Raw genomic sequence first — 27600 nt, forward strand, 5'->3', positions numbered from 1 at the left:
TACATCTTGTTGGATCACCATGATGTCGGGAAGTGCAACAGAGGAGACAACCGTGTTGGCTGACGCAGCATCCTCCCCCATAAGCTCACTGTGCTACGAAGTTCTTTGGACAATCTTTAGGACGAATGCTGATATTCATTGGAATCGGGCCCCTATGAACGTTATGCAAATGAAGTACTATTACGGTCCTCGGAGTCTGGATATGCTGCGGTATTCGTCACAGGTTTGTCGACAATGGCGAGAAATAATTCTTGAATCACCATCACTATGGGGCATGGCCATTGAACTGGATTTGTTGATTCATAAAAAGGAGAGTCTATGGGCCAAAGAAGTTATGAAAAGGACAGAAAAATCAAAGCTCTACATTTCTGGATGGTTTAATGGTTCTAAACCCGCGCCCCGCACTTTTTTCGCATCACTGCTCAGCGAAAATTGGGAACGAATCAGGCGAATCGACGTCGGAATTACAAAAGCTAAACACCTCGATCCAGAAATGTGGGGCGCTTTATTTAGACCATCAGAATGTTTGGAAATCATCCGAATTCATGTGGATGAAGATGAAGTACCATATCCAAGGATGGACCACGATGGCCAAGGCCCCATCTTTTCTGGCACTGCTCCAACGCTTTATGACTTCTCTGTACACAATATTCCAGCACAATGCTTCTCACTTTCCTCACCGTGGTTGAGCCAGTTACGTAGGTTGGTGATATCAACTCCCTCTGCGTTTAATGCAACAGATATTCTTGTCGCACTTGGTCGGCTCTCTGCTCTTGAACATCTGGTGTTGAAACATGTATTACCACCGGTCAAGGAACAGCTACAATCTGTATCTCTTCCCAACCTTCGTTCTTTAAATATTTCCAAAGACTTCACCACCTCATCGTTTCTTTTGAAGTGGATTAATCCTGGAGTCGGGTCTACTCTCCAGCTAAATCTGCATGGATACGACCTTATACTCCATCATGATATGTTTAGTTTGTGCAAAGAGATACCGCGATATTTTGACAATTTCTTCGAATGCGCACCATTTGCCAAGTGTATGCTTTTGGAGCCTGGGTATAACCGCTTCAAAGTCGATGGTTGGAAGTCCGTTGACGGGATCGACTCTTTATCGAGGCGTGGAGACTTTTCCGTCTCTGTTTCCGGGGGAACGGCGGAGAGACGGTCACAAACGACGAGGCCACAACAATTAATAGCCTCCTTGGGTGCATGTGGTTTTACACACGTAACCAGATTTGCATTTGAACCCACCGAGCACCTGGCGCGTTTAGAAGATCAATCCGCATTTATACCATTATTATCTGGTCTCCGATCCGTAAACCACTTAATGGCATCACCATATGCACTTGGTGCGCTGGTAGAACTCCAAGAAACAGCTTCTGATCTTTTTTTCCCGGCCTTAACAAGACTTCAATTCATCACAGGTTTATGGCAAGAACCAACTCCTACTTATCACACTGACCCAGTTTTCCGTTTTATCGAGTCGAGGCGTGAATCTGGAAAGCCTATTTCAGTGTTCGACGTATCGGAGTCAAGATACAATGAGCAATACCTAGACTGGACATATCTGGACAAGATTACCGGCCTGAAAGTAACATGGTCTGATGACGAAGGGGATTTGAAGGAATACATCTGCGGCACAGGACAGCCAGAGAAACTCAATTTGCGAAAGAAATGGAGCACGCCATGGCAGCGCATCGAACTTTAGTGTCAAGGTTCCTTTCTCTTCTCTCGTCTCTTTTCCTCGATATAAAAATATTACAATTTGTACTGTGTCTTGTTTCTCATCTTGTTTTTTCTTTTACTGCTCAATCAAACGTTCTGCCCGTCGATCCTTCCTAAAATATACATTAACTTTTCTGATTCCATTGGCTTTATCATAACCGTTTCTTCATTGCTGAAAGATTGGAGTTGTTACAGAACTGTTTCGTACTTCTTTAGATTAGCCATCAGGGTCTTCCAACGCCCTCCATGCCATGTCATCATGTCCTGCCACTTGTCGCTATCCTCTCCCCAAATTATGCGCAACCATATAGTATAACCCGCAATAACCAGGTCTCCCCAGCTTAGCGTATCGCCCATCAAGAAGGGGGTTCTCCTCTCCGCCACTGTCTTCCCCTCCGAGTCTTCTCCAAATATGTCGGTTTTTGCATACCACCCATCCAAAATCCCCGTTACTTCCTTGAACTTGCTCCAGCCCGCCTTGTCCTCCTCCGATCCAGGCTTGGGAAAGACGTCCTCCAGTCGCTTCCCAAATCTCTCCTCCCTCGTCCTGCGGAAGTATGGCTGGCTCGCGACATTTAGCTTCGTATATACGGCGGGGACAATGAAGTCTGCAACTCCATCGTCTCTTGTGGTGACATTGTATGCCGTCGTGAATGCAACCTGCAGCGCGTGCGTGTTATTTGGGAAGAGCGACGGCGACGAGGGCGACGGTGGATACGCATGCTCGAGATACTCGACGATGCGCAATGAATCTGCGAGGTATGTGTTCGTTTTTGGGTCATAGATCGCCGGTAGGCTATAATAGTCTCTCTCGATAACCTCTGGGCCATTTGTGAACCTGGTCTTGCCTGTGGGCTTGATCCCGTGTTTGATACAGTGCTCCTTAATGTCCGGGTACTCGATCCATTCCGTCTTGTATGGGATGTTTCGGTAATTAAGTGCATACCTGAAATTGAATCGCGAAATTCCAGGATTAGTATCATGATTGCTGTCTCGATAATTCTCTGGACTGATTGACCTTATCTTCCAGGTATTGGGAGACCATGCGCATTCGGGTGTGGTCGATGGGATATCGTAGAACGTGATTGTCATTTGCGCCGTCGGATATCTATACGGTGGAATCAAACGAGGTCGAAGGAATATGGCTGTGGTTTCTTGCTTTAAAAGTGTCTTGGTAAGAAACAGCGCCCGCAGTATTTAACCACATGTTTTTCTATGTCGACTTTCTAATACTTCCAAGTCAGATGGCCGTATGACGACAGGGCGGTATCTGAAGACCGAGTTATATTTAGATCACGGAGGAGGACATCCAAGAAAAACACAAATAGGTACACAACGTATGTATGACTATCAGTAGCTATCATATACACAGCAACAAAACACGAGTTACACAAATAACGAGAACAAGTTAACCAAGACTCGGCTACTACTAATAAGTATGAATGTACGTCAATGCCAAATAGAATGAGCCAAAGCGAGAGAACAGCGCGTAGGTTTTCTTCATTTCTTGCAGTTCTTTGTAAATTAGAATATAGTAGGGTGGGGTTCATTAGACGCAACAACACATCACACATCACCTGCCAAAAAGCGATTCTTTCCCTCTTAGCGCGCAAACGACTAGTACAGTAGAGCAAACACAGAGTTTACAATGCACAGCAGCGAACCAATGACAGCTTCAGGATTACTCCTTCTTGACCTTCTTAGCTTGGAAAGCTTCAAGGGCCTTCAAGCGTTCGGTCAGAGTAGGATGTGAGTGGTGATACGCCGAGTATCTAAATTCAAAGGCAAAGACAGTCAAATTATGCAAGAAACATGAGGGCATTGAATAAAACAACTCACAGCCAATCAACCCAGACTGTCGACAAGTTCTTGATATGAAGCGCAATAAGCGCCCTTCCAAGACGCTCTCCCATGTCGCCCATACCCTTACCCTCGACCTCGCCGAGTTTCTCTTCAAGCTCAACCGCAAAGCGGTCGGCCTCCCATTCAAAATGTCTGCTCACTGCGTTCATAAGGATGCTCACGACAGCCTCGACGGGTGTCAGAATCATCTGGAAGAGCAAGAACGCGACAATTGTGGGTGACTGCGCTGCGACGGCCTTGGGGAAGTCAAACGCGCGCAGGAGGGGCGGCGCGTGCAAAAAGGCGGGGAAGAGTGCGAGGATGCCGAAAATGTGTACCTGAGAGATGGCCATTAGTTTTGTGGGGTGTAGGTAGTACCAGTGTCCGAGCTCGTGGGCTGTGCGTGTACGCGAGTGGTTGGGCGTGCATGTGGCCAGTGTATAGATAGATTAGATAGACCGTGGATAATAAATGGACAAGATAGGATAATAGGCAGGATGTATGATGTATAGTTGGCAGTCAGCGTCTGTTTCATTGCAGCGTGGCCGACATGGGCGGATGAGAATGTGACTCACCAAGAACGGCTTCTACTTCCTCAGGTTTGCTTTGTTGGATGAGCGTATCGAAAATGACGATGTGCTTACTCTGCGGACGGTCAAGCATGTCAGCCGCGATTGGTAGGAATAATTACAAGGAAGTGGGCTCTACTGACCCATGGGAGCCCAAAGAAATAGGCGTTGCTATGAGAGCTGCGCTTCGAGCCGTCAATTTCGTACAGATGCTTAAGCGGGAATTTGAGTTTGCCAGCAAGTCCCTCAATCCTAGTGCGAAGCTCGCCCTCTGGTAGAGGGGAAAGCTTGTTGAAGAGAGGTTGAATAACTGTAGGGTACAGGATCACCATGACCAACTGGAACGAAATCCTAAATCATCCCAATCATATCAATAAAACTGCGCAGAAGCCAAAAAAAGATGCAACCGTACATGAAGGCCATCAACCAAGGGACGAAACGGTCACCGGCCCATTGGAAGATATACAAAAAGGCTGCGAGGAAAGGAGCACCGAGCATGAAAGCAACGCCCCAGCCTTTGAACAGGTCAGAGATGAAGAGCGCCGGTGTAGTTTTGTTGAAACCGTGTTTTTCTTCTAGTACGAATGTACCGTAGACTTGAAGAGGAAGACCAGGAAGAGACGAGCCGAAGAAGAGAATAAAAACGAATCCGATAGATTGAAGGATCTGTGTGAGGTGTGTAAGCGCATACGTCGCTCGCAAGGTCTGTCTAGCCTTCTGACTCGATGGCACGTCCGCGTATACAGGCATTCTATAGACCTTTACAAGGTCCGAAGAAGGCACATATAACAACACATGCTTACCTGGTATTCAGGCCCATATCCAACTTTTGCTAGCAGTGCTCCCGCCGCGCTCCACGACCACGCGTAAAAGCCGTATTGCAGCATAAGAGAGTCGGTAGCCTGCTTGTAGATACCCGAGAACAGCGCAAACCTGGCCTTGTCTTTGCCATAAGCCTGCGATTTTTCAAAGACGCCTTTGTCGAAGTGCTTGGCGAGCACCTCCGGAGGCGACGTTTTGGAGTAGAGAGGATATTGGCGAATCCTGTGTTTTAGGTTTGTTAGTTCTGTTATCTAGAGGATGAATGAAGAAATGAAAACAAAGATATTGAGGACTCTGAGCGTATCTCCGGCCTAGAAATTTCCCCACACAGTGAATAAATCATTCTACTTACAGGAGGTACGACTCGAAGATGCTAACAGCCCATGAGAATGTCTGGACATAGAATTTCCAGGGAATGTCTTCCACTGCTACGAAGGCCAATTTGCGCTGGATAATGTCCAGCTGGGAGTGGAGGAGATCCATGTTGTGATGGGGGTTGGGACCAAGTTGGGACAGGGCGGAAGAAACGCGACGTGGCGACGTGTTCGATAAATAGGCACAGCCACTGATCCCCACTACAACTACACCTTGTACTCATACAACCAACGTCCTTCCATCACCGGTCCACATAATGCCCTTGTGGTACCATCCCTACGGGCCCACTAGGATAAATTTGCCACCACCTATACAAGGAGTGCCCTGCCTCATTGTTTGATCTCTGACTCATGTGGGGGACATCTGTTTCAGGGATGTAGCAACTTCAAAATCTGAAGAGGCCAAAAACTTCGACGACCAGCCTTTTGCTTTATTTTTTCTCTATAGTTAGAGTCGATTGTCAACGTATAGGCTTTCATCTTCTTTTTTGTTGTTGTGTTATGTTGATTTCTTTGGCCAATCTGACTTTAGGCGCCGCGAAGTCTCACGATGCAGTCGCAGCCTGATCTCTTGCGTTGGCTCTTGCGTTCCGGCTTTCCAGTAGCATGGATCAGCACATGCACCGAAGAAAAACAATGCTGCGGCACGACATTACTCGTAGGCAACTTAATTGGGATTTTTTATAGTACGGATGACAGAGCTTTCACACATGCGAGTCCGATGGAAATTGTCAGTCTTCATGACACAGACAGTGGATATCATGACGAAATGTGCCACAAATTCGGAAAGCTGACTTACATGTTTTATTCTAACCGTCCAACAAGAGATGGTCTATAAATCCATCTGGAAGCAGATGAAGCGAACGCCAATGTTTTCCTTGTATTCAAAATGATCCCGCGTGGTACCACAGAGATTTTAAACTGCGAGAATTAAATGAAGAAATCGCATCGCTGAATTAGGAATGTGAGTACCAGTGTTTTATTAAAAGCAGTCTTGACTTAGGGCGGTGATGATTGCCCTCCACGCAGCGTAGTACTCGCAGTAAGAATTGTTTCATCTTTAAAAACCCTGTTAATAGCATGATCCCTACGGGAATACGACGTTCATCAAAGATGTGGCCGTCCATCGCTTCTTACTTGGGAATTCTTTGGGCTGCTGGTATCGCGAAGCCTCCCGACCCGTGCGCCCAGCGTAGATGCATGACGTTTTGTCAAATCTTCATCCACGCTGTCAAAACAGTCATTCACATAAGCCAGAGTTTAGGAAACTATATGAATGAAGTCTATTCCCTCACAAGATGCGATATTGTCCACAGGTGTCCCGCTATAGCGAATTCTTCAAATAGCTGCTACCATACTCTATCTGTCTCCATTGCACGCAAAGGGATATCCTCGTTGACATGATTTGGACCACGATTATCACCGAGAACGATGGCTCGTCTGAGTTGCTTCGAGACAACTCGAAGTTGCTTACTTTCTGAAGGGGTTGCATGTTCTCGCAATTGAATAATACTTCAATAAATCATGAAGATCAAGATCAACGCACAAGTGATAAATGAGAATACTTACAATCTGCAGGCCTTTAGACGTATGATAGGGTTAAAACATTGGCAAGGTTTTGAACTCAGCACGACGGTACTGGTACACACCGTCAAAGGAGAAACTAGCTTACCAGGATGTTTGGAAGCATCACTAAAATTGCGTAGGACATTGAAGCAGTTTCATATATTGGCCTGAGTTTGTGCAAAAAGGTGAGAAATCTACGACGGTTCTGCAGAACCCGCAGAAAAAGTTCTGAAATGTAGCAAACCACTTACTTGAGAATTGCTACCAGCGCGAGACCGTACACTAGAAGCAGCAGACTGTAGAATCCCAGACCTGATAGTAAAAATATTAATAAAAAGTGGAAATGGAACTCTTTACTGTTCACGACACACATTGATAAAGAAAAAGTTGTCCAAGTTTTCCGTAAATGCTTCGTGTCCGACAACAGTGCTGTGGAAGCGGACGATAACAGAAGGTTGTACAAAGTATCAGGTCTTGTCTTTGTAGAAAAAGAGATCAATACCTTACCGCGACAATAACAAATAACGCGATTGCATCAAGGATCATCCCAGAAACCTGTACAGTAAACAAAAGAAAGGATATAAGATGAAGCGCGAAGCAAGAGGCCCAGGATCAGAGTGTTTTCAAAACCTACTACGTTTACCTGCGGAACATGATCGTGAAGCAATATATCAAGGTCAAGTTCAAATACCACAAAATGAGTAACTGACGATGAATGTTGAAAGCTGTCCGCCCGCGTTGCGTGAGCGATTCTCATAGCACCCAGATCCCGGAACCCCTGTGTAGAAGCGAAGATTCTGTATATTGACGACACAAGACCAGATCTTAGCACCTAGACAACAAATGAGGCACAGCAGTAGAAAAGTCAAAGTCGATCTGGTTCGTCCACTAAACGTCCAGGCTCGAAGAACGAGTACGCAATGGGGAGAAAATTGCTAGAATCGTGTTAAGAATGCGCAGCGAGAGTAGAAAATTCCTCGCACCAGGACGAACGAGAAAATTTGTTGATAAATTGAGAGAGACATGCAGGCGTCTGGGTTAAACCAGAACAAGAAACTCCAGATTGATCTTGGCCAGGCAATCATTGGGCAGAATCGACAAATAAGGTAGAGAACCTTGAGGATGCTCCACCTTGAGTTATAAATCTAATGATTTTTCCGGTGAGGTATGCTTCAAGATTAAGCCATATGTTTGAGCTGACATGACGATATTCTCTATCCATTCTGAAAGAGAATAGTCTAGCTATTAGAATATAGATCTAGAGCAAACAATTGGAGTAACGAACTCACAGTAGGAGGTAATCATACACCGCCAAAAAGTCTACACAGCAGATTGTTATTATCACTGGGATTAAAGGATGCAGATCAAGATATACAAGTGCCTATGGTAGTAAAAGTGACATCAACATTAGCGGGGAAGCATCAAAGAGGAATATTCCAGCTATTAACCTGTTACTGCATAGCGAAAACTACAGAATTAGTTCATGTGTTGTGGCTGAGTCCAAACGACAATAGTATCCCACCCCTGGTTAAGCTCTATGATAGTCTTGTAGTCCGGTTTCAAATCAGTAGACATCCCATGGGTATCTTAAGAGTCGAGAAAGGTAAGGAGAATAGGTATGAGAAAGACGAACCATTGCTATCATTATTATATGCGTGTACTAAATGAATTGTAGCGGTAAGTCGTTGCCAGCATAACGAGAGCAAAACGGAAGGCTCACGGCAATTGCATTAACTCTTTGAATTGAATGTGGTCGCTTCGCAGATTTTAGTCGCTCCTATCAATCGCGGTCATCCAGTTGGCAGCGGAGGTATGTTATTACGAAAATGTTACTATGTTACTAGCCGTGCCGGTCCTGACAGCTCTGAGCTAGTACCAATGATTATTTTAATGGAACATGGTCCAATTGTGTCGTCAATAGTTCCCCATGCTACAAGTAAGTACTCGATCACAAGAACCTAGGAGATTTGGCTGTTGACTCCTAAGCTGGGGTGAATGGGGGATGGAGTGGCACAGATGAACTGGTGTTGTACACTTACCTGTACTTGAGTACGAATTATATTGCTTGCTCTCAAAGCTGGATAAAATTGTAGAAGCTAAAGAGGTTTTGAAGAGTGAGCATAGAGAAACTGAGAAGGGACTGTCCTTGACTGACCACGGATATGCTGACGCCGTACTCAGATATCCCAACAAGAGCTAAATGCAGGTTAGGTCCGTAAGTCGCCATCAAAGTCCAAGTCGTTCAGAGATTGGCTTTGAACATCAATATCCGATCCAAAACGTAAAGATTAAGACTTTGCTCATAGGGGAGGAGAGAATCAGATTTCCATGATATTCGCGATTAGGCAGACAGGGCATGGTCGGACAAGAATAAGACGGAGTCCACGACGACTGTCCTTGAAATTCAATCAACATAAAATCGGCGACTTGGAACTTTCGCCACACGTCATTTTATGTACGTAATTTGTGACCTTGCCAAGATTTTGTCTTGGTCTTTTTGTTGGACTCTGGAATAAGCTGTCTAGGTGCGAAAAATTTAGCTGATAATAACTTGAATAAAAAGCATGAGGGGATACTTGCGTTCGACCGTGTCCGGTAGTCCTCCATTCCACCTGCTCACACAGAGAATATAATATGGTTTTCAACTTGAAGGATTTCTTAAACATATTTGGCTTAAGTTCTAGTAGTGCAGTAAGTGATATCGATATCCTTTGCTATACTTGCATGAAGGGCCTGCGACGTCAACCTTGCGCATATCCTTGCTAAATTGCTGTGATATGAGACTGAGTCGTTTTGTCGCTGTTAAGGTATTGCATTCTCGAAGCTGAATAATCCTGCAAATTTATTGGTACGCGATTCATTTAATTTCAAGGCGTAACCTTGCCTCTCCGTAGTCTAAGCTGTACGGGCCGATATATAAATACAATTGAGTTCTGTCAATTTGTGTGCTTATGATGATGGATAAGGACCCTTACCGCAAAAGTAATGAAGCATGACGACGCCGACATAGGTGACATAGGTTATTCCTACGAATTCGCTGACGCTACATAAAACTGGCTCAAGTGGAATAAAGCAATTAACTGTAACATAGATACTAAAGAAATCTCACTATTGAACCTTAACTCACCTATGAAAACGAGCGCAACTGCATAAACGGTCGAAACGAAGCACCAGGTATTAAAAGATTCTCAAAATGACTTGCCCCGAGAGCTGTAAATCTATATACCAATCAGTGTATTGATCGAGCAAGGTGGATTGGGCACTTACATGTCTATTGTTTGTCCTTTTTCTGTGATTTTAGTGGATTTGAAAATATCTGGAATCAATTAATGGCACTGGGGTTCCAGTTATAGGTTGTAGATAGATCCAGTTGACATGGCCATAAGCAGTTAATTTGTCAGCGAGCAAATAAAAATCTTCCGTATACAAGCAATTTAATTAAGTCAACGCACTGTCATGGGCTCTGAGCCCTCGTATAAGCACCACTAACCCTGGAATAGCCATGCATTCAGGCCTCAAAAAGACGGCCTTGTTCCAATTCTCTGTGAAAATGAAGCGTTTTGGGGGCCTGCATCACAGAACGTCACTAAGTAAAATCCAGAAAACAGTAATGATACTTCAATCGAATTAAAAAATATATCAAGCTTGTGACGGACCTCTCGAGTTTTCTTCGGACCATTCTGGAATTGGATTGTCATTGGTCAGCCAGCACCAGGACAATGGTTCGTCTCAAAAAGCCTACCTGAGCCAGGGCATTTATGTAGACGTCAGGTTCGCCAGGATGGTTTAGCGAAAAGACGTGATATCAAATTTGAGCATGACGGAATATTGTAACGAGTGAAACGTGAAAAACGGTGGTTTGAAACGAATTTGAAGTTTAAAATGGAGACGGAGCCGAAGAAGGACCCATATGCTTAAACAGTCGTGGCTCGCCCTTGCGATGAGCTGACAGTCAACAACAGCGTTCAATATTCCATATAGAAGTAGAGATTTCCAGATCGTTTGGCTCCGAAATCAACAGATATTTGAGTTGTTAGCGAACATACTATAATACATGTTCTGCGTGATGGGGTATTAACACAGACAATTATACAATCATGTATGACCCACTCACAAATAATTTAATACCCATACTGCACCCAATAATTTCAATACATCCATCTCAATAATCATCAAAATCCTGCGGCTGTCCAACATACAAATCCTTCGTCTGCGCAAACAGAGCCATGCGCCTCCTTGCTTCCCAGGCGTCTGCCTTCAAAACATACCTATCGTAGTCTCTCAACTCATCTTTCTTTTTCCCCTTATGCATATCCTCCGCCTCACCGTCCTCTTGCCCCGAGTTCTCCAGCCAGTCATAATCATGCCCAAACTCATTCCACACATACGCTGCCTCACCCACCCGGACGTGCGACTCAGTATCGAGGTAGACAGCGTGCAGCGGAACACAAGCACCGCCTGCCCCCCGTGTGAGCGCTAGCAGCCGCTTGCGCGCGGCACTGTGCTTCGACCTCCATTTCTTCCGTTTTTGCTTCTTCAAGTAGGATTGATACTGCTCCCCACAGGACGCACGAGCGGCATCTTCAAATCCAAACCCGCGCAGCACCTGCACATCCCGGATCGCCTGTGCATATCGCCCATCGACGGCTGTCAAAGACAAAGTGAGCATGTTCGGGAAGAGTGTCCTCCTTCTCGCTACTCGCTCTCCGTCGTTGGCGTTGGAGCCAGCGACTGGATTGGCGGGGTTGTGAGTTGTAGCGCCAGTATCGCTATCACTGTCGATGTCATGTGCACTATCGGCGTTGAGTTTCGAGTCCCCGTTTGCAGCGTGCCGTACATGAGCATCGTTCGCCCCCTCGTCGTCGCTATCCCTGTCACATTCATTATCCCATTCTGCAAATTCCTCAGATGATCCCCCACCACCATCAACCTCCAGCCCATCTTCCAAATCAGCCGCGCCCAGGCCGCCCGCAAAAAGCATCTTGAACGGGGACAGGTAAATATTCGCGAGAATCAAATGCTCGACGAACGGGAAGCACGCAGATGCGAGGGTTAGCGCATCGACAGCTTCAGGGTGTGCAGGAGCAAGTGTGAGCGTCCTCAGGTTTGGAAATTTGAGCTTCGAACGGACGTCGCTGGGTAATACGATTGCGTCCGGGGTAGCATTCTGGTCGTTCGCATCCCAACCAGGCTGCACGACGTTCATCAACAGGTTGAGATCGCTCGGCACAATCGGGGCGATCACAACTTCCTTCAAGTTCGGTGCGTCAAGGAATAACAGAAGCTCTGACACTGAGAGCATGTTTCCAAGTATCATCACTACTTCTAACGAGGGTACGGGGCATGAGAAGAATGAAGAATATCCTGGAAATGAGCGCAGGACCTCGTCATACACCGCCAGGGTATGTAAAGCCGGACAGGAAGAGAGAACAGCAGATAGTGAGGAAAAGGCGGTGAAATCGTACGAGGAAGAGGATGATGATCGGGACAGGTGAAGGGATGTGAGTGATTGTGCATTGGAAGGAAGTGAGAAGCGGCTGATCCCAACCCCGACCATCCGCAACTGCTTTAGACGTGGCGCAGAACGGAAGAGGCTTAAAGGTGAAGACATAAGGTCGTCGTAGTGCGACAGATCCGCTTCAAAGATAAATGTTTCCAGGAGCGGCATATCTGTGTCAAGAAACTTCGAAATAAAGCTAAAAGAGATAGAAGAAGTGGGTTTTGCAAATACGCCGCGCAGCTGCAATGAGCGACATCGTGATAGATGCGGCCCCAGCAACTCAAAAAGAGGCTTGTATTCTTTCCATTTGGGAGTTTCATGCGCTTCCTGATCCATTTTCTGGCTGCTTGTGCTGCTATCATTGCTCCTGCGATTTCTCTTGTTGTATGCAGAGCATGTTGTATAGTCCGCGTGTCCAAAGATTCTGAGATCCAGCGGCACCTGGGAACTCCGCTCGATTTGAACTTTCACCCTCTGGAGACCCTTCTGCAGATTCCGATTCCACATAGGGGGAACGAGCGATATTGTGTCGTGCCAGAGGGGGTTTCCAAGGACCACAGCGCGCCAGAGCGCACACACTGATGAAAGAGAAGCGGTGAGCCGCGCAGCAAGGAAGACGCTATCGTCATCGGGCCCACAAGCGAAAGCATCTGACGAGTACGCTGATGTGAGAGTGAAGTCGAGAATAAGAGTGAGCAGCTCTGCAGAGAGGAGAGATATGGGGCTCGACTCTGATACGACAGGCGTCAGGGGTGGGCTAGATGGTCTTGAGGTCGCGCTTATCATCGAGATTGTGGTCATGACCAAGTTGGTATCACAAACAGAAGGCATCGTGAAAGTAACATCATTAACGCGACAAAGACGTGATTACCGTTGCTCTCTTATCTAGAAAAGGCAGGTACCTCGTGATGTGTTGTTGATCGGCGGAGTGCGAAAAAAGAAAGAGAGATTGAGCGGAGCTCGAAATACTGGTACATAGTTAACGCCATTGCCTTGAGCTTCTTGCCACGCCGAGTCACCGCTGGTTCAAGACGTTGTCTTCGACTGTGTAGTAAAGTTCTCTGTTTACAGTGAGTTACACCGCTACTCTCCCTCGATTAGATATATTAATCGTAAAATCTTGCTGTTACTAGATCAACGAAGTTGGATTAAAAATTAACCAAAGCTCAAACTGTTAATCCCATCTCACCGAGTTCATCGATCGGAGGACTACATGTCAACTAGTGCAGGAAATTTCAACAGGCGTGCAACGATCCAATTACTGGATTATGACATTCTCTGGACCATTTTTTGGACAAATTCCGAAAGTCAATGGACAAAAGACTCATCCGATCCTGGAGGACAGCGGATATCCCATTCTTACACAAACCCTCTCCAAACATTGCGATACTCCTCACAGATTTGTCAACAATGGCGACAGATTATACTTGGGTCACCCACCTTGTGGGGCATGGTAATCGACTTCAATTCGTTGATGTTCGGTAATCTTACCTGGGCCCAGAAAGTCATGGAGCGGGCGGCACAGGCGAAACTTTACATTTTCGGACATGCTAGAATTTCTACGTTTATTAACAAGATCCCCGCTTGGATTTACGAGTTTTTTTATTTTGCTGCTCCGTGATAATTGGCACAGAATTCGTAGGCTTAACATTGGCATGATATTCCCTGACTCTTTGGTCCACGAGGCGTATAATGTTTTGCTCAAGCCAGCGACGGAACTCGAATTTATTCGGATCAGCGTAATAGTGCCAGACACCGCCTTCTGGAATAAAATGTGGTCAAATAAAAATCTTTCCATCTTTGCTGGCACTACCATGCCCCATTTGAGAGTGTTATCTCTAAAGGGCACGCCATTCAAAACATTCTCCCTTGATGCACCATGGTTGGGCCAATTACGTCGTCTTACTTTGTCAGATCTGCATGGATTTGATGCAACGGAAGTGCCCTATGCACTTGCTCGCCTTCCTCTCCTGGAGCATCTAGTGCTAGAACTCGCACTCCCGAGGGATGCATGGGAGCTGGTGGAACCAATTCTGCCCCGCCTTCGCAGCTTGTACATCACGGACTCCTTCTCCGCAGCGGCTTATCTTTTGAGGTACATCGCTCCCAGTGATGGTTATTCTCTTTCCATGGATTTACAGGTATCCAACCTTATAATGCCCAGCCAGGAAACGCGCTATTTTTGCGATGCAATAAAACGCTATATCAACAACTCTTTTAGATGCGGTTCGACCTCCGAGTCATTACTTTTTGTACCAGGCCCTCGAAGTTTCATTTTCAAGGGTAAGGACCTCATGAACTACCGTTTGCCATCATACCGTTTCTCTTTTTCTATTAAGTGTAACCGAAAACACACGCCAGATTTTCCAATACCAACAATTCAAGACTTTATGGCTTCGCTCAGTGCACACAGTTTCCCTCATACCACAAGTTTCGAATTTCGGCCTTCCGGATTTCTTGAGTCAAAAGTTATGAGAAACTCTCTTATATCTTTTTTCTCATGCCTCCACGCGGTAGAAAATTTGATGGTCTGTGATTATGATCTTGGTCTACTTCACGATCTACATAGTTGGGCAGATAACACATTCTTCCCAAAATTAACGACTCTATATATGATACCAAGAACGTGGCATCCAGGCTCTAAAGCTCAAATAACTTTCCCTGTATCCAAATTCTTGGAAGATAGGAACAGGATTGGAAACCCAATAACGATGCTCGACATAACAGCGTTAAGCAACCATGCCTCGGAAAATCTGGACAGTGGTTTTGATGGTGTTGTACCAGACTGGACACACTTGGACTATGAATTCCCAGGATTGTGGGTTGGATACAGCATGTCGGGTTATAAATGTGGCACCGGTGCACCAGAGAAGTTGGGCCTTTTGGGTAGGAACTTGAAACCGGAATCAACGCCTGATATTGCGAGCAGCACCGTACACGGTCCGAGTACAACAAAGATCTTGTTTGAAGATCTTATGTATTACTATTAAAACAATGTGAATACCATGCTTTATAAATGAGGGGCGGGAGTAACCACACAGCGAACATTACGAGAGGAGCGGGCCGTTAGCGCTCTGTTGAAACGCTGCACTTGGGCACCTGCTTCATGGAAACGATGGTTTACCTTTATAACAGGCTCGTCTGATAGTACTGACCTTATCTGGAGCCATATGAGTTATGTACGTAGCGTCGGTCTATGCTACTTCTCTCCCTCACCTCATGAGCATTATTGGCTCAGGCTTGATCAACTATAAAGTCAAATTATTGCAGTGTCAAGTTTTATATTTAGCTCAAAACTATAGTACAGTTCCTCAAAAATTTCCTTAGAGTCTTTACAGTTTCAAGTCCGGTCGTGTTCGTATATCTCAAAAGTAAAACCTCATATTTTGAAGGTACGAACAAGTATGTATGTTGCGTTATTCTCACGGCCCATGCCACTGGGGTCCCCGGTCAGTTGATCTCATGCAAGCAGCAATCCAATGCCCCTTCCCTAACCCCTTCGTGACTAACCTAGTACGACCATTGTTCTATCTGGCATCCTGTTGATCTTACAGATTTCTGTGATTTACATTTTTAAATTGATTATATACCGTTAACGTCTACACTTCACTTCTGTGGAATTCCGATGGTAATCGATGTCCGGGTGGCAATAACAGGTGCGTCTCCACTTTGCCACAATTGCAAGGAGGCAAAAACTTGACTGTACAACAAAATTTGATAGGCCCCCCAGAAAGCGGACGAACAACGCTCTGCAAACGACTTGTAGGTTATAATTTTGTATTTTACATCAAGGGCGGGAACACAATAACCTCTTTACTCCTTAGAAAGACCGTATACATGTTAGAGTAAACGATGGGCAACATTTTTGTCTCAGGGCACATGAGACCAACCTTGAAGACCCCAGCCTTTTGGAGTCAGATGCCCTGCTACTGATTGTTGATTTGCACAAGGATATGAAGGATGTCAAAAATTTGGTCGCTGATTACGGCGAATTCGTTAAGTCTACCTATTGGGAACAACGTAAAATGTTTCGAATTATAGGGACTAAACATGATAAACTGGATCCCGAGTCAAAAATCGTCAAATACCCTGGATTTTTCACAACGTGGTTCACAATGTACACGTCGTTGTCCTGTCATTTCGTTGGCACTGTAACGCATGATGAAAGTGCCATTGAGGAAATGTGCGTTTCTATAGGTAAGCGTTTACTTCATATACGTGATATCCGACTCATAGAAAAAAGTCAACCAATTTCGACCTACCAAGCCGTCAGTTTCGAGCCAGGTTCATAAAGCGTTTTCACAAATACGGTCATGGGGACTGGATATGATAGCATCTATATTTTCCCTTCCGATCCCCTCCAACGTGAACCAGGATGTTGGTGGTTCATCGCTATCTAGACAAAATTGAAAATGACTTGTTTTCTTCCATAGACACCTGATTCTGATGACCTGCCAGTCATTCCGGATGATAATGCCGCATGGGAATTGATCAAGACACCTGAATCCATTGCCTTCAACAAACATCAGGCGTCTTTCACTCGCGGGCACAATTGGGCACCGACACACAAAATTGCACCAAGTTTAGTCCTCAAAGAACTGCACCACTTCGAAAGATTCAACAATATCTTTGTTCGAGCTCACACGAATATCCCAGTCCCACAACCTCGCTATCTCCACCTGAAGGAATCGCTTGTCACAGATTTCATTCCCGGAAAAATGCTTTTGGAATGCTGGGACTCGTTCAGCCTTTTCTACCAATTTCGTATTGCATGCACTCTCAGAAAATATGTTTCTCAGCTTCGACGCATCACCAGCGATCGACCTGGCAGCATTGGACAAGGACTCGTCAGGGGACAACTATTTTATCCGCATGCATGGAATGGACCTTTCCGCGACGCTGAGCAGTTCTGCAACTGGATGGCGCACACTGCTTATACAGAACGAGTTTACCAATACATGCATCTCCGTAGTTTCAAAGGTCCAGAAGCTGCTGGTAGCCCTCCATGTCTTTTAAACCTACCTCCCGAACACGAATGGAATTTAGTCCTCACGCATGGCGACCTTAGTCTCAGCAATGCCATTCTTTCAGATGATGGCGTACTGTGGATTATAGATTGGGCGGATTCCGGTTTCTATCCTCCCTGGATAGAGTCGCAAGCAATGGAACGTTATACATGGGCGCCTGAATCATGGAGGCGATGGTTTTCATTCATTGTTGACACCTCTGTTGACACGACTAAGCTCTGGAGCCATATGGAGTGTGCAGGGGGTATATGCAGCACATGCTTCCCTCGTGAGGATTACTGGCCAAATACTGAAGAGATACGAAGGATAACGGTGTGGTGAGATTGTCCGTGAAGCTATCATTGAACTTTGAAGACTGTAAGTAATAGATATGGTTTCAAAAGGGGTAGAACGCCGGCTTTGCTTTAAAGCTCGACTGAAAAATATTTTCTTTGAAGGGACATCGTTTGTTTGAATCAACGAACTATTTCACAAGTAAAGTTTAAAGTTGACCAACAGGCAGAAGAAGTGAAAAAACACTCAAGCATGTGATCCGCGATATTTGAGGGGCCAACAGCATGTTGCAAGAATGATTGGTTCCATTTAGGGAACACGCGCGCAGCAAAAAGAAATGAGGCAAGGGTGGGCCGATAGTAGCCACAGTTTGGATTAGAATCGAATAATGATATTCATACCTATCGGACACCACCACATGAGTCTGTTCATTAAGCTTCAGTCCTCCTTATCATACAACCCAGATTCGCTTGGGGCAACAGACGGTATACCAGGTTCTTCGACATCACCAATGGGACGCCAATAGCCTAGCATGTTTGCACCACGAGCTAAGATATTTGATACCACTCCGCCGACTGTCAGTCCAAATCGGACAAATGGTGCAGTGACAGGTACAAGAAGAGCAGCAAAATCCTGTGTCACAACTTGAGTGTCGGGAGTAATGTCGGGTAAGAAAGGTTGGACTGAATCTGACCTCAGGATGGTAGAAATCTTCCTGCTGTGATATATAATAAAGTCCGTCTTTCTTTCTTAGAGTCAAACGAATGATAAGTCTGTCGTGCAAAGAAAATTAGGACGTGAGCCCCAGTGGCGTAAAGTCTGCAGTGAAAGGGTACGCACCTCGCAGGAGCCGGTTTGATAGGCAAGAAAAACATCTTAAACCATTGAATCCCCTCCAAGTACAACAAACATTGCTTCGCGTCAAACACTGTTGCATAATGGACGGCTGGTCAGACAAACGAAGCGTCGCAGTGTGGACGGCCAGGCTTGCCAATGCTCTCGACTTTGATTTCGATATGGGGTGATAGCACGCGGTACCACCTGTGCCCGACATTTGTAAACATGGTCCAACAACAATGCAAGAATGACGGGAAACAAAGCTTACTGGTATATTCCAAGCACATAGTCTCTTGAATTTGGCCCGGGCTTGATGGAACAAACGGGATGTTGAAAGCCAACGTCAGAGGTCATGTATGTCTCGACGGCGGATTTCTGGACATTTGGGGAGTCCGTGGCGGTTAGCTGGTAAACTACGGATGTTATTTCTTTGATAGGATCCTCCATTTGTGTGTCGTACAAAGAGATGCAGTCGAAGAGGAACGTTACGGATGGCGGACAATTGCCAACTCGGCTAATGACGTCGTTATGTTCAGAGGTTCTCTTTAGACTCTGACTTGGACTCATTAGTCTGTTTATTTTTGTTGTTGTTATTATTATGTAACGAGATTACCAAACAGCCCTCAACACAGCCGCCCACTGCGGCAGAACGACTCGCCTAACGCTGTTAACCGCGGATACACGTCCTGGGACGAGTTCTTCACCCGCGAAATCCAAGCCGACGCTCGTCCTATCCTCGAGAGCCAATATAAGTCTCTTATTCACAATGCCTGCGAATCCACCGTATATCACATCTCGCGCAAAGTCAAGGCACACGATCAATTTTGGTTTAAAGGCCAGTCGTACTCCCTGGGACATGCTTGACATAGGGTCCGACCGCGAACCCTTCGTTCAAGAATTCGTGGGTGGCACAGTATACCAAGCGTTCCTGGGCCCCCAGGACTATCACCGCTGGCGTAGCCCCGTCAATGGAACAATTGTTAGAACAGTAATTGTTCCCGGCACATACTATGCTTCCAGACGCAGGTGCAGAGCCAGGCGACCCCGATCTTGCTGAAGGCGATCCACACGGTTCTCTGCTCCGCTCGCAGGCATGGCACGCCACACGCGCTATCATCTTCATTCAAGCCGACAACCCTGACATTGGTCTTATGTGCTTCATCGGAGTGGGAATGGTCGAGGTGTCTACCTGTATTATCAGCGTCGATGAACAACAGAAAGTCCAGACCGGCGACCAGCTTGGGATGTTCCGCTTCGGCGGCTCAACCCATGTCTTGCTATCTGGTCCTCAGGCCAACATCACTTTCGCCGACCATGTCATTCCTGACACTCACATTTTGGTTAACTCCATCCTCGCTCAAGTATCTCCTGCCAACTGAATTTTCGTTATTGTCCGATCCGAACGCGTTGGACGATAAACTACGAGCGTTGCAAAGCCTTTCCCTTAGTTTGTGTAGCCAATGCATAACGCCATTTATTTTGATCGTGAATGGAGGACTCTTGCATACAATTTTATCATCCAAGAATACCACAACAATATCGTAACCTGAGCACATGTAAATCTTCTGCTTTATGCATTTCCTCCAACGTCAAGTATGATTAGCCGCCTACCATCATCTGCACGATTAGTGTCACCACCACAAACACATCTCCGCAGGATCTAATAGTTAACGTTCCCGGCGGCCCGTTGGAATAAAAGTTCCCAAAAATATTCAGTACCTATCGGCTCATAACTTCTCCAGGTTCGCTGCTTCTTGACTAGCTATTTGTATTCCACGATGGAGAGCGCAAGGTTTACTCCGGCCCCTCATGATGCTCCCCTGCTTCGACAAGAACCATAGGTCTCGTGGAACATCTACGCTGGCATAGGATCTCATACAAACTCTGGAGTTGACCATGAGCCGCTCGATGAACTTCTGTACTTTGAGATGATCATGGGATACAAGATCTTCAGGCAGAAATCATGATACTAGGTCATAGCTGGCGGTTCTGTGTCAAGGAACGCCAGACGTCTGGTTGGCGTTGAGCCTAAACCGACCTGAAGCTCTCATCAGAGCTAGTAGGTCACTTCGGCAGCCTAAAGGCACAAGAACCATGTTCTGCCCTTTACCATCTGTTGCTCTCACACACACCGAGCATAAAATCCTCTGCTGAAGCTCAAGAAGCAGATTCCATAACGGAGATTCCATGCGCCTAATAACCATCTCAATTACTCTTGCTCTGCCCTTGCTCGCGAGCGCCCAGCGTTTCGTCAGGTTCATCTCGACGGACAACAAAGAGTACTACGGCGACGCCATTCTTCCTTCCGACACAACCGATGCATCCAAAAGCAAGTCTGCGCGGGTGATCACAGGCGACATTCTTGGAGAGTTCACTATCACAAATCAAGCCAAAGTGCGTTCATATCTAATTCGTCAAAAATCCAATATTTGTTCGTGGAGGACGTGAATTCATCCGTTGAGATCATATAGACCATCAAAACCCTACTCTCGCCTCTCCCAAACGAACGTGTGCGGACCGTCCGTTGTGTAGGCTTTAACTACGTTGCGCACAGCGAAGAGGTACGGCACCCCTGCCCTCTAATCCCCAAACTCTCCTTTTATCTGTTTTACACTTAGGCAGGGGTCTCAATACCCCAATGGCCAATTTTATTTTACAAGCCCTGGACTGCACTCAACACGCCCTCCGACCCGATCCCAGTCACCGCAGGCTACCAGACCCAAGGCAACTTCACCTCCGAGATGGACTACGAAACCGAGCTCGTGGTCGTAATCAAGAAAAAGGCTTTCAACATCTCGGATGATGAGGCGCTCAACCATGTACTGGGGTATTCGGTCGGACACGATGTGTCGCATCGTGGTTGGCAGATCGGTGAGTAGCAGAATTTGGACCCGCACTCCCATTGATTCAATTGAAATTATATCTTACTGCATACTTGAAGACCGCGGCGGACAACCGCAACCGCAATACTCAATGGGTAAAGGAGCAGACGGGTGGGCACCCTGGGGACCCGCCATTGTGTCAACCAATATCATTAAGGACCCTCAGACGTTGAACCTGTGGACCAAAGTCAACGGCGTAACGCAACAGAACGACACCACTGCAAACATGATCTTCGGCGTGAAACATCTCGTCTCGTTCTTTTCGATGGGTACAACATTGTTGCCCGGGGACGTTATTTTTACGGGGACGCCAAGTGGTGTGCAGCTGGGTAAGGCGAACCCGAATTGGCTTAAGAATGGGGATGTGGTTGAAGTGGGGTTGGAAAATGTGGGCACTTGCACCAATGCCATCAAGTACACATGAAAATCTTGCATCAATATGTCATGTTACGTGGTTGTTACACCTAAATTTTTATCACTTTTCCTTTTTGTTACTGGTAAAGAAACAAACATGGAAATTTTTAAATTCAAAAAGGATACAAACCAGGAAAGCGCAGGAAAATGAACAAAAAAATCACCGAACTTCAACCTTTCTCCCCAACCAATCCTCCCTCAATCTCGCCTCCACAAATTCATGCGTCTCCCTTGCTTTCTGTACCGCAACTTCCACCAGTCTGAGGATGTCGTCCGTACCAAGGGGTACACCACCCAACTTTTGGAGAACACAGATTTCTTTTTGTGCGTTGAGTGCGATGGAGACGAGTCCCGCGCTGAGCCTCTGTTCTAGCTGAGATGGATCGAGAACGGGCGGTGTAGAAGAAGAAGAAGATTCAGGGAAGAAGGCAAACGTGAAGCAGAAGGGCGTGTGGTGGATCGCGAGTGGGACGGGGGCGCGTTCCGTAGGTCGGTGCTGTATGTCGATGTGTCATAGATAGAGAAGAAACGGAAATGATTGATTAGCTGGCTGTACTCTTTCTCTCGAAGAACGGGGGTGCGTACAACGGTAACTTCGTCACCTACGACTTCAACGTCTGGGCGTCGGAAGTGTTTTAGAGCGACAATACCTGCGAGGCAAGCGCAGTCGAGGAGGTTCCCGGAGTCTGCCAAGAAGTGCAGTGTCAGTCTGATGTGCCAGACCTAAGCAAAGCGCGTTTATGATTGAAAGTAAATGATTTGAATTGAATATGGACGTACCCGTTGGCCGGCGAGGATACAAAGAGATTCTTTATCTAGGGCATCACTTCGCCTGAGAACTTTGTCGAGCATTCGTGTAATTGTAACTTCTTCATCCGAAGGCCTACATGGTTTTTGAAATAGAGAGCAGGAAAAAGGGAGTAGGGAGGTACAAAGAGAGATTGGGAAAATGGGATTGGAATCAAACGCGTCTGAAGTGACTCCATAAGATCACATACCTACCGGCCTGGTTCATATTCGCTCGATGCCATAGGTGAGATCTCCGAGTGTATCGTCAAGATCCCTTCGAATGGGCGTTCTGGAAGAGGTTTCACCATTTTTGCATCGATCTGCGCGAGCACCCTACACATCACAGATCCATAACAGATAGACACTTGGTAAGTCATATTTTCATAATACAAAAAAGAAAACAGACATACCGTGTTTTACCAAGGGCACACTCGACCCAACCAAGCTCTGAGCCAAACGTCAGGTTCGGAGTGCGCATTTCGAGCGGGAGGCGGCCATCTATTCTAAGAGACTCTTTCAGCGCGCTGAAGAGGAACTCTTTTTCAGGTATCGATGGTGATGGAGGCCTCATTGTATGTTATTGATGTTGTTGAGGAACAGAATTGAGTTGGACTGGTTATCTTCACGGTGGGAGGGAAGAAATTGAAGTCACGATGCAGGCGAAATCAATTTTAGATTTGTATTTGATTTGAATCCACTTTGGTCAAATCCATCGTCGTCTGTATCGTCCTTTCACACACCCACACCCTCATCCTACCCGCGTTATGGTCCGCTTGATCACTCATAACCTTTTAGCCTGCCATGCTAAGGACTGCAACACGAACAACTTTCCGTTGGAGTTCAAAGATGTGCAACTGGAGATCAGGGAGGCCGATTTTAACCCAGACTTTTTGAAGGGGTTCATGCCCAAGATTGAGTGGAAGGCTCTGGTTGATACGGCCAGGCAGGTGCGTGTTAAAATTTTCTACATAGATGGATGGGAAAGATGACGCGATTGTTGCAGTTGGGTGATACATCACTGCCTCTGGAGCAACCTGAAATGTTAGACGACGAATTTCTGAAAAACCTCCATCATGTCCTTCTTGAAGTACGTCTTTGTTTCTTTTCGGTCTCAGTTATATGATTTACTTCCATTTTAGATTCACGTCGAAGAAGGATCGATGACATGTCCCAATTGTAAGCACGTATACCCCATTTCCAACGGAATCCCGAACATGGTGACTATCTCAGTCATTTGTCATTTTGCGTGCAGAAGTTGATGAATTCTTCTTTTCAGTTGTTGGCCGAACATGAAATAGGCTAAATGGAATTGCATCAGAAGGAAAAGAAAGCTTTTCAGGACATCCAAACTCAACATAAGTTGGTCAACAGTCATTTTGTGCATTGTTAAGACCCACACTCCGGAATACACTTGTATACTTACACTCTCAACACAAACGTAGAATACAAAATACAGTATGTCATTTTCGATCGTCAACATGTTATGATAGCTGATTACACTCGGATCCAGAGCCCACGCAAAACGGCCCATAATTTTCAAACAGGTTATAAGTACTAACTTCTATCAATATTGGTACCAGCAAATGACCTTTTGGAGTGATTGATAAACGATGAAAGGACACCTGTTGGTTTAAGTTATACTTGCACTTCTCCTGATTCGCTCAGCAAATTAGCTCCTTCACTTTCCTTCACTTTCCTGACACTAACAATCGCCCTACTCATCCGGTATGGTCAGCTTGGTTAACTTAACACGGTTACACTGGTACGTTCACATTCTCAGGGGCTTTGATGGTAAATTGATCAATGGAATAGATGTAGACATATCGCTATCTATGGTACAACTAAATATGCTAGATGATCAAGTCTTTTCTTATCTTAGGTGCAATTTTATTCTGATTCCAACTTCTTGTCATATTCATAAGCATTCCTGAATCTAGGTTGCACCTAAATCTGGTTCTTAACCTAGCTTTCAAGCCATGCATGGAAACCTAGGTTCAGAAAGGTAGCAAATACACCATGCAACCATAAAATGTAGTATGTCATTTGCAAATACGAGTACAACATTCCGATAACGGTTGAAGCCTATGCTAGGTTCAGAAGTCCACAAAAATGTTCATGTTCGTCAACTACTCAGTAGTACTATCAGACAGCAATGGTGTTCTTCAAGCCTTTGATGGACGGCGAGAAGAAGTATTCGCCTCCACGCGCCGTGATGAATGTAGGCATTGGGAGCACAGTCTGTTCTGCCAGAGGGTCGAGTCCGGACATCGCACGAGCTCCTTGGCCGATGAGTGGGTCCAAACTATTCAGAAACATAAATCGTCAATCTTTTCATTCGTAGTAAATGATATAATGTATTGTCATGGACATACCCTGGATCTTCTGGTTGGGTCTCAAACGGCGGGAATTTCGGTGCGTTGGCCCAGGCTGCACATTTTCAAAATCAGATCAAATGGACATTCACTGCATTCGCTCAGCGGAACCTACATTGTTGGAGGAACTGGAAGCCATTTGTCAAACTGCTTTGGTAGCATACGAAGAGTAACCCGCGTCCATGCAGCGTCTTGGACAGCTTCTGCTCATCCTGCGATACTTCTGGGCCAAATTGGATTCCTCGTCGCATGATGCGCCTGCCTTCGATGGGAATAGGTGGACGAGGTGCTGGCGGGACTTCTAGGTCGTTTCGTGGATTCGTCTTTCGGACGTGAGCAGCGAATGGACAGCGGAGCTGGGAGTTGATCTCTCCTTGGAAGAAGAAATTGTTGTTCCTGGGTTTGCGTCGACCATTAGTCGATGTCCTGTATCTAGGACATGGACGTTGCTTACCTGGTAGGATCAGCTCCAAGGGCAGGGTCATCTTTGAAAGGAGCAAGGTCAATTGGAGCACCTAAAGGTAGACCCAGCAATTCGTTTAGTCGTTTATTGCTCGTAATCTCGGTAGCTTGATCAACGTACCGCTCTTCCATCTGCCCACCATCCTCGCTCCCAGCAACTCGCTTCCTTGTTCTGGCGTTAACGCGTTCCCATTTCCGTCCTTTTTGACGGGATTCTTCTTCAAGAATTGGTTGAACTCGGGTACGCTCTGGAAGAGGTAGCGGAAGGCAAGGAAGCTACCGTCCGTCGCCCAGTCAGCGCGCGGGTTGGACGCGGGATCGCCTGGGTGTCCTGTGAGGATCACACCGGGCTGAACAACTTTGGGACCTGGGTTGATGACCGTGTCGAAGCCGTCCACAACGGGGTTGGATATGCCGTCTTGGAAACCGAAACTGTTGAAAAATGAAATAGATTAATATCGACTTCAAGATCATCAATGCGACTGTTACTCACTGCTCATGGCCGTCTTCGTCGCCTGGTCGTACGTCGCCTCTGATAGTGGTGATTTCTTCAATGGACGCTGTGCTGGTACCTACTCTGAACAGCACGTCAATTTCATGCTTCTTCTTGTCGATGGATGTGTGGCTCTCTCCAGAAATTAGGATGAGCCCGTGGAGGTCACGCAAGAAGTCATCGTCCCAGTCAGGGTTGCCGTCGAGCTTGTTGGGGTCTCCGAGGTTGGTAACGGCATCTTTCTTCTGTCCAAGTGAGAAGGGGTCCGTTGGGCCGCCTTGGGCAAGAGTGCTGTCATCGACTCCGAGCTGTGCATTCGCCCAACATTAACAATATCTACCATCGTAGAGAGTCGAATCAAGCACTGACCTTGACGAACCCTGTATGCGAAAATGAGATGTTTACGCCATCCATGGGCACAAGACCAGGCAACTTTTTCTTCTTGTGGTCGGCTATCGCATCGCGGTCTTTCAGGACCTGCGCGACTGTCTTGATGAGTGGGATGAACTTCTTCAAGTCAGCTTTGAACTTCGCGACATCAAGAATGGCGAAAAAGATGTAATATTGTGTCTTTTTAGGGAGGCCACTCCTGTAAATATAGGATACATTAAAAGTGAGCATTTGTCGCAAGGAAATGCAGAAATGGAGCTTACAAAACGTCACCCTGAATGTTGTTAAGATCTAGTGCAGGAGGTGGTGTGGTAGTCATTCTGCTTCTGTGTTGTATGTGCGTCTGTATAAACGATATTGTCCTAATAGCTAATTAGAGCGGTTTTTATAGCAAACTCGGGCGATCTCAATGACAAGATCTGCATAATCAACAGCGCCTATTCGAACAGGAGCATGGAGTATGTAGTCCGTATATCAAGGACACTGACGGCTTATACCACATCCGTTCATTTCAACATATCTATTACATCCTGTGGGTCTGCGGATAAGCATTGGACACTGGTGGTTTTGCATCTATCCGACGCAGGCGGGTCATTCAGTCATGAATTACTGTTTATGTGTATCGCCGACGACGTTATGTTTATTTTTCTCCTTTCAAGCTGATTGGCGTCTGGGGCTCCCCAACTTACCCGAGATTACTTTTTGAGGCACTGCTAAAGCGCCACACAAAACACGCGCCCATATGAGTGACGGACACCCATGGCCACTCTTCGTTCTCGAAGGTTAAAATTAGACAGTGTGATTATTATCAAGTGCTTGGATGAGATTATAGATCATTTCCCGACTAATGAATAAGACTGCGCAGGCTCTACCAATCCCTCCTCGGCCATTGATTCAGGACCTTGCATTCTTCTGCCATATCATCTTACATGTACCAAGTAGATGGTCGCCTTCTGAGGGCTTACACCTCCAGACCGCCCATAATGACTGTCGTGACAGATTCCTACCTGACTTCTGGGTAATGATTTGCTCATCCAATGAATTTTGCATTCTCAAATTTGCGTCGATAATCATAGCCTTCTATCCGCCATGACAGAAGATGACAGGCAAAGGTTTACCCGGATTCGTGTGCTTTCTCAGCGGCTTGTACTAAACCTAATGAGCAATCGTTCATTGTCAGGAATTCCATCCTGATTTTTCCAGTCTTGTAATGGCTTCAGCCTTGATGTTATATATGTACAGCTAATAGTATACTGATAC

General features: G+C 46.1%; 13 protein-coding genes across 13 annotated transcripts; 6 read left to right on the forward strand and 7 right to left on the reverse strand.

Annotated features, from left to right (window-relative positions):
• Positions 1–22: 22 nt before the first annotated feature.
• JR316_0012338 (uncharacterized protein) lies at positions 23–1711 on the forward strand (the record flags this gene model as incomplete). Its single annotated transcript, XM_047897963.1, has 2 exons — positions 23–160; positions 224–1711. 2 exons carry the CDS (start codon positions 23–25, stop codon positions 1709–1711), a joined length of 1626 nt encoding a protein of 541 aa, XP_047742852.1.
• Positions 1712–1917: 206 nt separating this feature from the next.
• JR316_0012339 (Glutathione S-transferase-like protein ustS) lies at positions 1918–2820 on the reverse strand (the record flags this gene model as incomplete). Its single annotated transcript, XM_047897964.1, has 2 exons — positions 1918–2674; positions 2747–2820. The coding sequence occupies 2 exons, from the start codon at positions 2818–2820 to the stop codon at positions 1918–1920; spliced, it is 831 nt and encodes a 276-aa protein (XP_047742853.1).
• Positions 2821–3409: 589 nt separating this feature from the next.
• JR316_0012340 (CAAX prenyl protease 1) lies at positions 3410–5444 on the reverse strand (the record flags this gene model as incomplete). Its single annotated transcript, XM_047897965.1, has 7 exons — positions 3410–3500; positions 3568–3967; positions 4146–4215; positions 4283–4490; positions 4552–4805; positions 4943–5183; positions 5314–5444. The coding sequence occupies 7 exons, from the start codon at positions 5442–5444 to the stop codon at positions 3410–3412; spliced, it is 1395 nt and encodes a 464-aa protein (XP_047742854.1).
• A 1240-nt stretch (positions 5445–6684) lies between these two features.
• On the reverse strand, positions 6685–8476 carry JR316_0012341 (uncharacterized protein; the record flags this gene model as incomplete). The annotated part of the gene is made up of 12 exons (XM_047897966.1): positions 6685–6847; positions 6905–6915; positions 7008–7095; positions 7153–7213; positions 7273–7330; positions 7409–7456; positions 7612–7733; positions 8033–8124; positions 8191–8221; positions 8277–8282; positions 8350–8369; positions 8424–8476. 12 exons carry the CDS (start codon positions 8474–8476, stop codon positions 6685–6687), a joined length of 753 nt encoding a protein of 250 aa, XP_047742855.1.
• A 2587-nt stretch (positions 8477–11063) lies between these two features.
• On the reverse strand, positions 11064–13187 carry JR316_0012342 (uncharacterized protein; the record flags this gene model as incomplete). Its single annotated transcript, XM_047897967.1, has 1 exon — positions 11064–13187. The coding sequence occupies one exon, from the start codon at positions 13185–13187 to the stop codon at positions 11064–11066; it is 2124 nt and encodes a 707-aa protein (XP_047742856.1).
• Positions 13188–14215: 1028 nt separating this feature from the next.
• JR316_0012343 (uncharacterized protein) lies at positions 14216–15391 on the forward strand (the record flags this gene model as incomplete). The annotated part of the gene is made up of 2 exons (XM_047897968.1): positions 14216–14684; positions 15039–15391. 2 exons carry the CDS (start codon positions 14216–14218, stop codon positions 15389–15391), a joined length of 822 nt encoding a protein of 273 aa, XP_047742857.1.
• A 635-nt stretch (positions 15392–16026) lies between these two features.
• On the forward strand, positions 16027–17749 carry JR316_0012344 (uncharacterized protein; the record flags this gene model as incomplete). Its single annotated transcript, XM_047897969.1, has 5 exons — positions 16027–16057; positions 16123–16163; positions 16226–16598; positions 16645–16778; positions 16835–17749. 5 exons carry the CDS (start codon positions 16027–16029, stop codon positions 17747–17749), a joined length of 1494 nt encoding a protein of 497 aa, XP_047742858.1.
• A 390-nt stretch (positions 17750–18139) lies between these two features.
• JR316_0012345 (uncharacterized protein) lies at positions 18140–18985 on the reverse strand (the record flags this gene model as incomplete). Its single annotated transcript, XM_047897970.1, has 5 exons — positions 18140–18334; positions 18396–18474; positions 18542–18629; positions 18693–18742; positions 18807–18985. The coding sequence occupies 5 exons, from the start codon at positions 18983–18985 to the stop codon at positions 18140–18142; spliced, it is 591 nt and encodes a 196-aa protein (XP_047742859.1).
• Positions 18986–19304: 319 nt separating this feature from the next.
• Positions 19305–19917, forward strand: JR316_0012346 (L-tryptophan decarboxylase; the record flags this gene model as incomplete). Its single annotated transcript, XM_047897971.1, has 2 exons — positions 19305–19494; positions 19559–19917. 2 exons carry the CDS (start codon positions 19305–19307, stop codon positions 19915–19917), a joined length of 549 nt encoding a protein of 182 aa, XP_047742860.1.
• An 808-nt stretch (positions 19918–20725) lies between these two features.
• JR316_0012347 (Fumarylacetoacetate hydrolase domain-containing protein 2) lies at positions 20726–21844 on the forward strand (the record flags this gene model as incomplete). Its single annotated transcript, XM_047897972.1, has 4 exons — positions 20726–20932; positions 21010–21099; positions 21157–21409; positions 21480–21844. 4 exons carry the CDS (start codon positions 20726–20728, stop codon positions 21842–21844), a joined length of 915 nt encoding a protein of 304 aa, XP_047742861.1.
• Positions 21845–21994: 150 nt separating this feature from the next.
• JR316_0012348 (Exosome complex component rrp45) lies at positions 21995–23194 on the reverse strand (the record flags this gene model as incomplete). The annotated part of the gene is made up of 5 exons (XM_047897973.1): positions 21995–22330; positions 22420–22557; positions 22615–22717; positions 22837–22956; positions 23034–23194. The coding sequence occupies 5 exons, from the start codon at positions 23192–23194 to the stop codon at positions 21995–21997; spliced, it is 858 nt and encodes a 285-aa protein (XP_047742862.1).
• A 193-nt stretch (positions 23195–23387) lies between these two features.
• On the forward strand, positions 23388–23926 carry JR316_0012349 (Multifunctional methyltransferase subunit trm112; the record flags this gene model as incomplete). The annotated part of the gene is made up of 4 exons (XM_047897974.1): positions 23388–23570; positions 23627–23710; positions 23763–23840; positions 23900–23926. The coding sequence occupies 4 exons, from the start codon at positions 23388–23390 to the stop codon at positions 23924–23926; spliced, it is 372 nt and encodes a 123-aa protein (XP_047742863.1).
• Positions 23927–24765: 839 nt separating this feature from the next.
• Positions 24766–26659, reverse strand: JR316_0012350 (Dye-decolorizing peroxidase; the record flags this gene model as incomplete). The annotated part of the gene is made up of 8 exons (XM_047897975.1): positions 24766–24925; positions 24996–25050; positions 25111–25391; positions 25450–25510; positions 25579–25889; positions 25951–26258; positions 26320–26539; positions 26604–26659. The coding sequence occupies 8 exons, from the start codon at positions 26657–26659 to the stop codon at positions 24766–24768; spliced, it is 1452 nt and encodes a 483-aa protein (XP_047742864.1).
• Between the last annotated feature and the right edge of the window lie 941 nt (positions 26660–27600).

Source organism: Psilocybe cubensis, chromosome 12, assembly GCF_017499595.1.
Source record: "Psilocybe cubensis strain MGC-MH-2018 chromosome 12, whole genome shotgun sequence".
Lineage (NCBI taxonomy): Eukaryota > Fungi > Basidiomycota > Agaricomycetes > Agaricales > Agrocybaceae > Psilocybe > Psilocybe cubensis.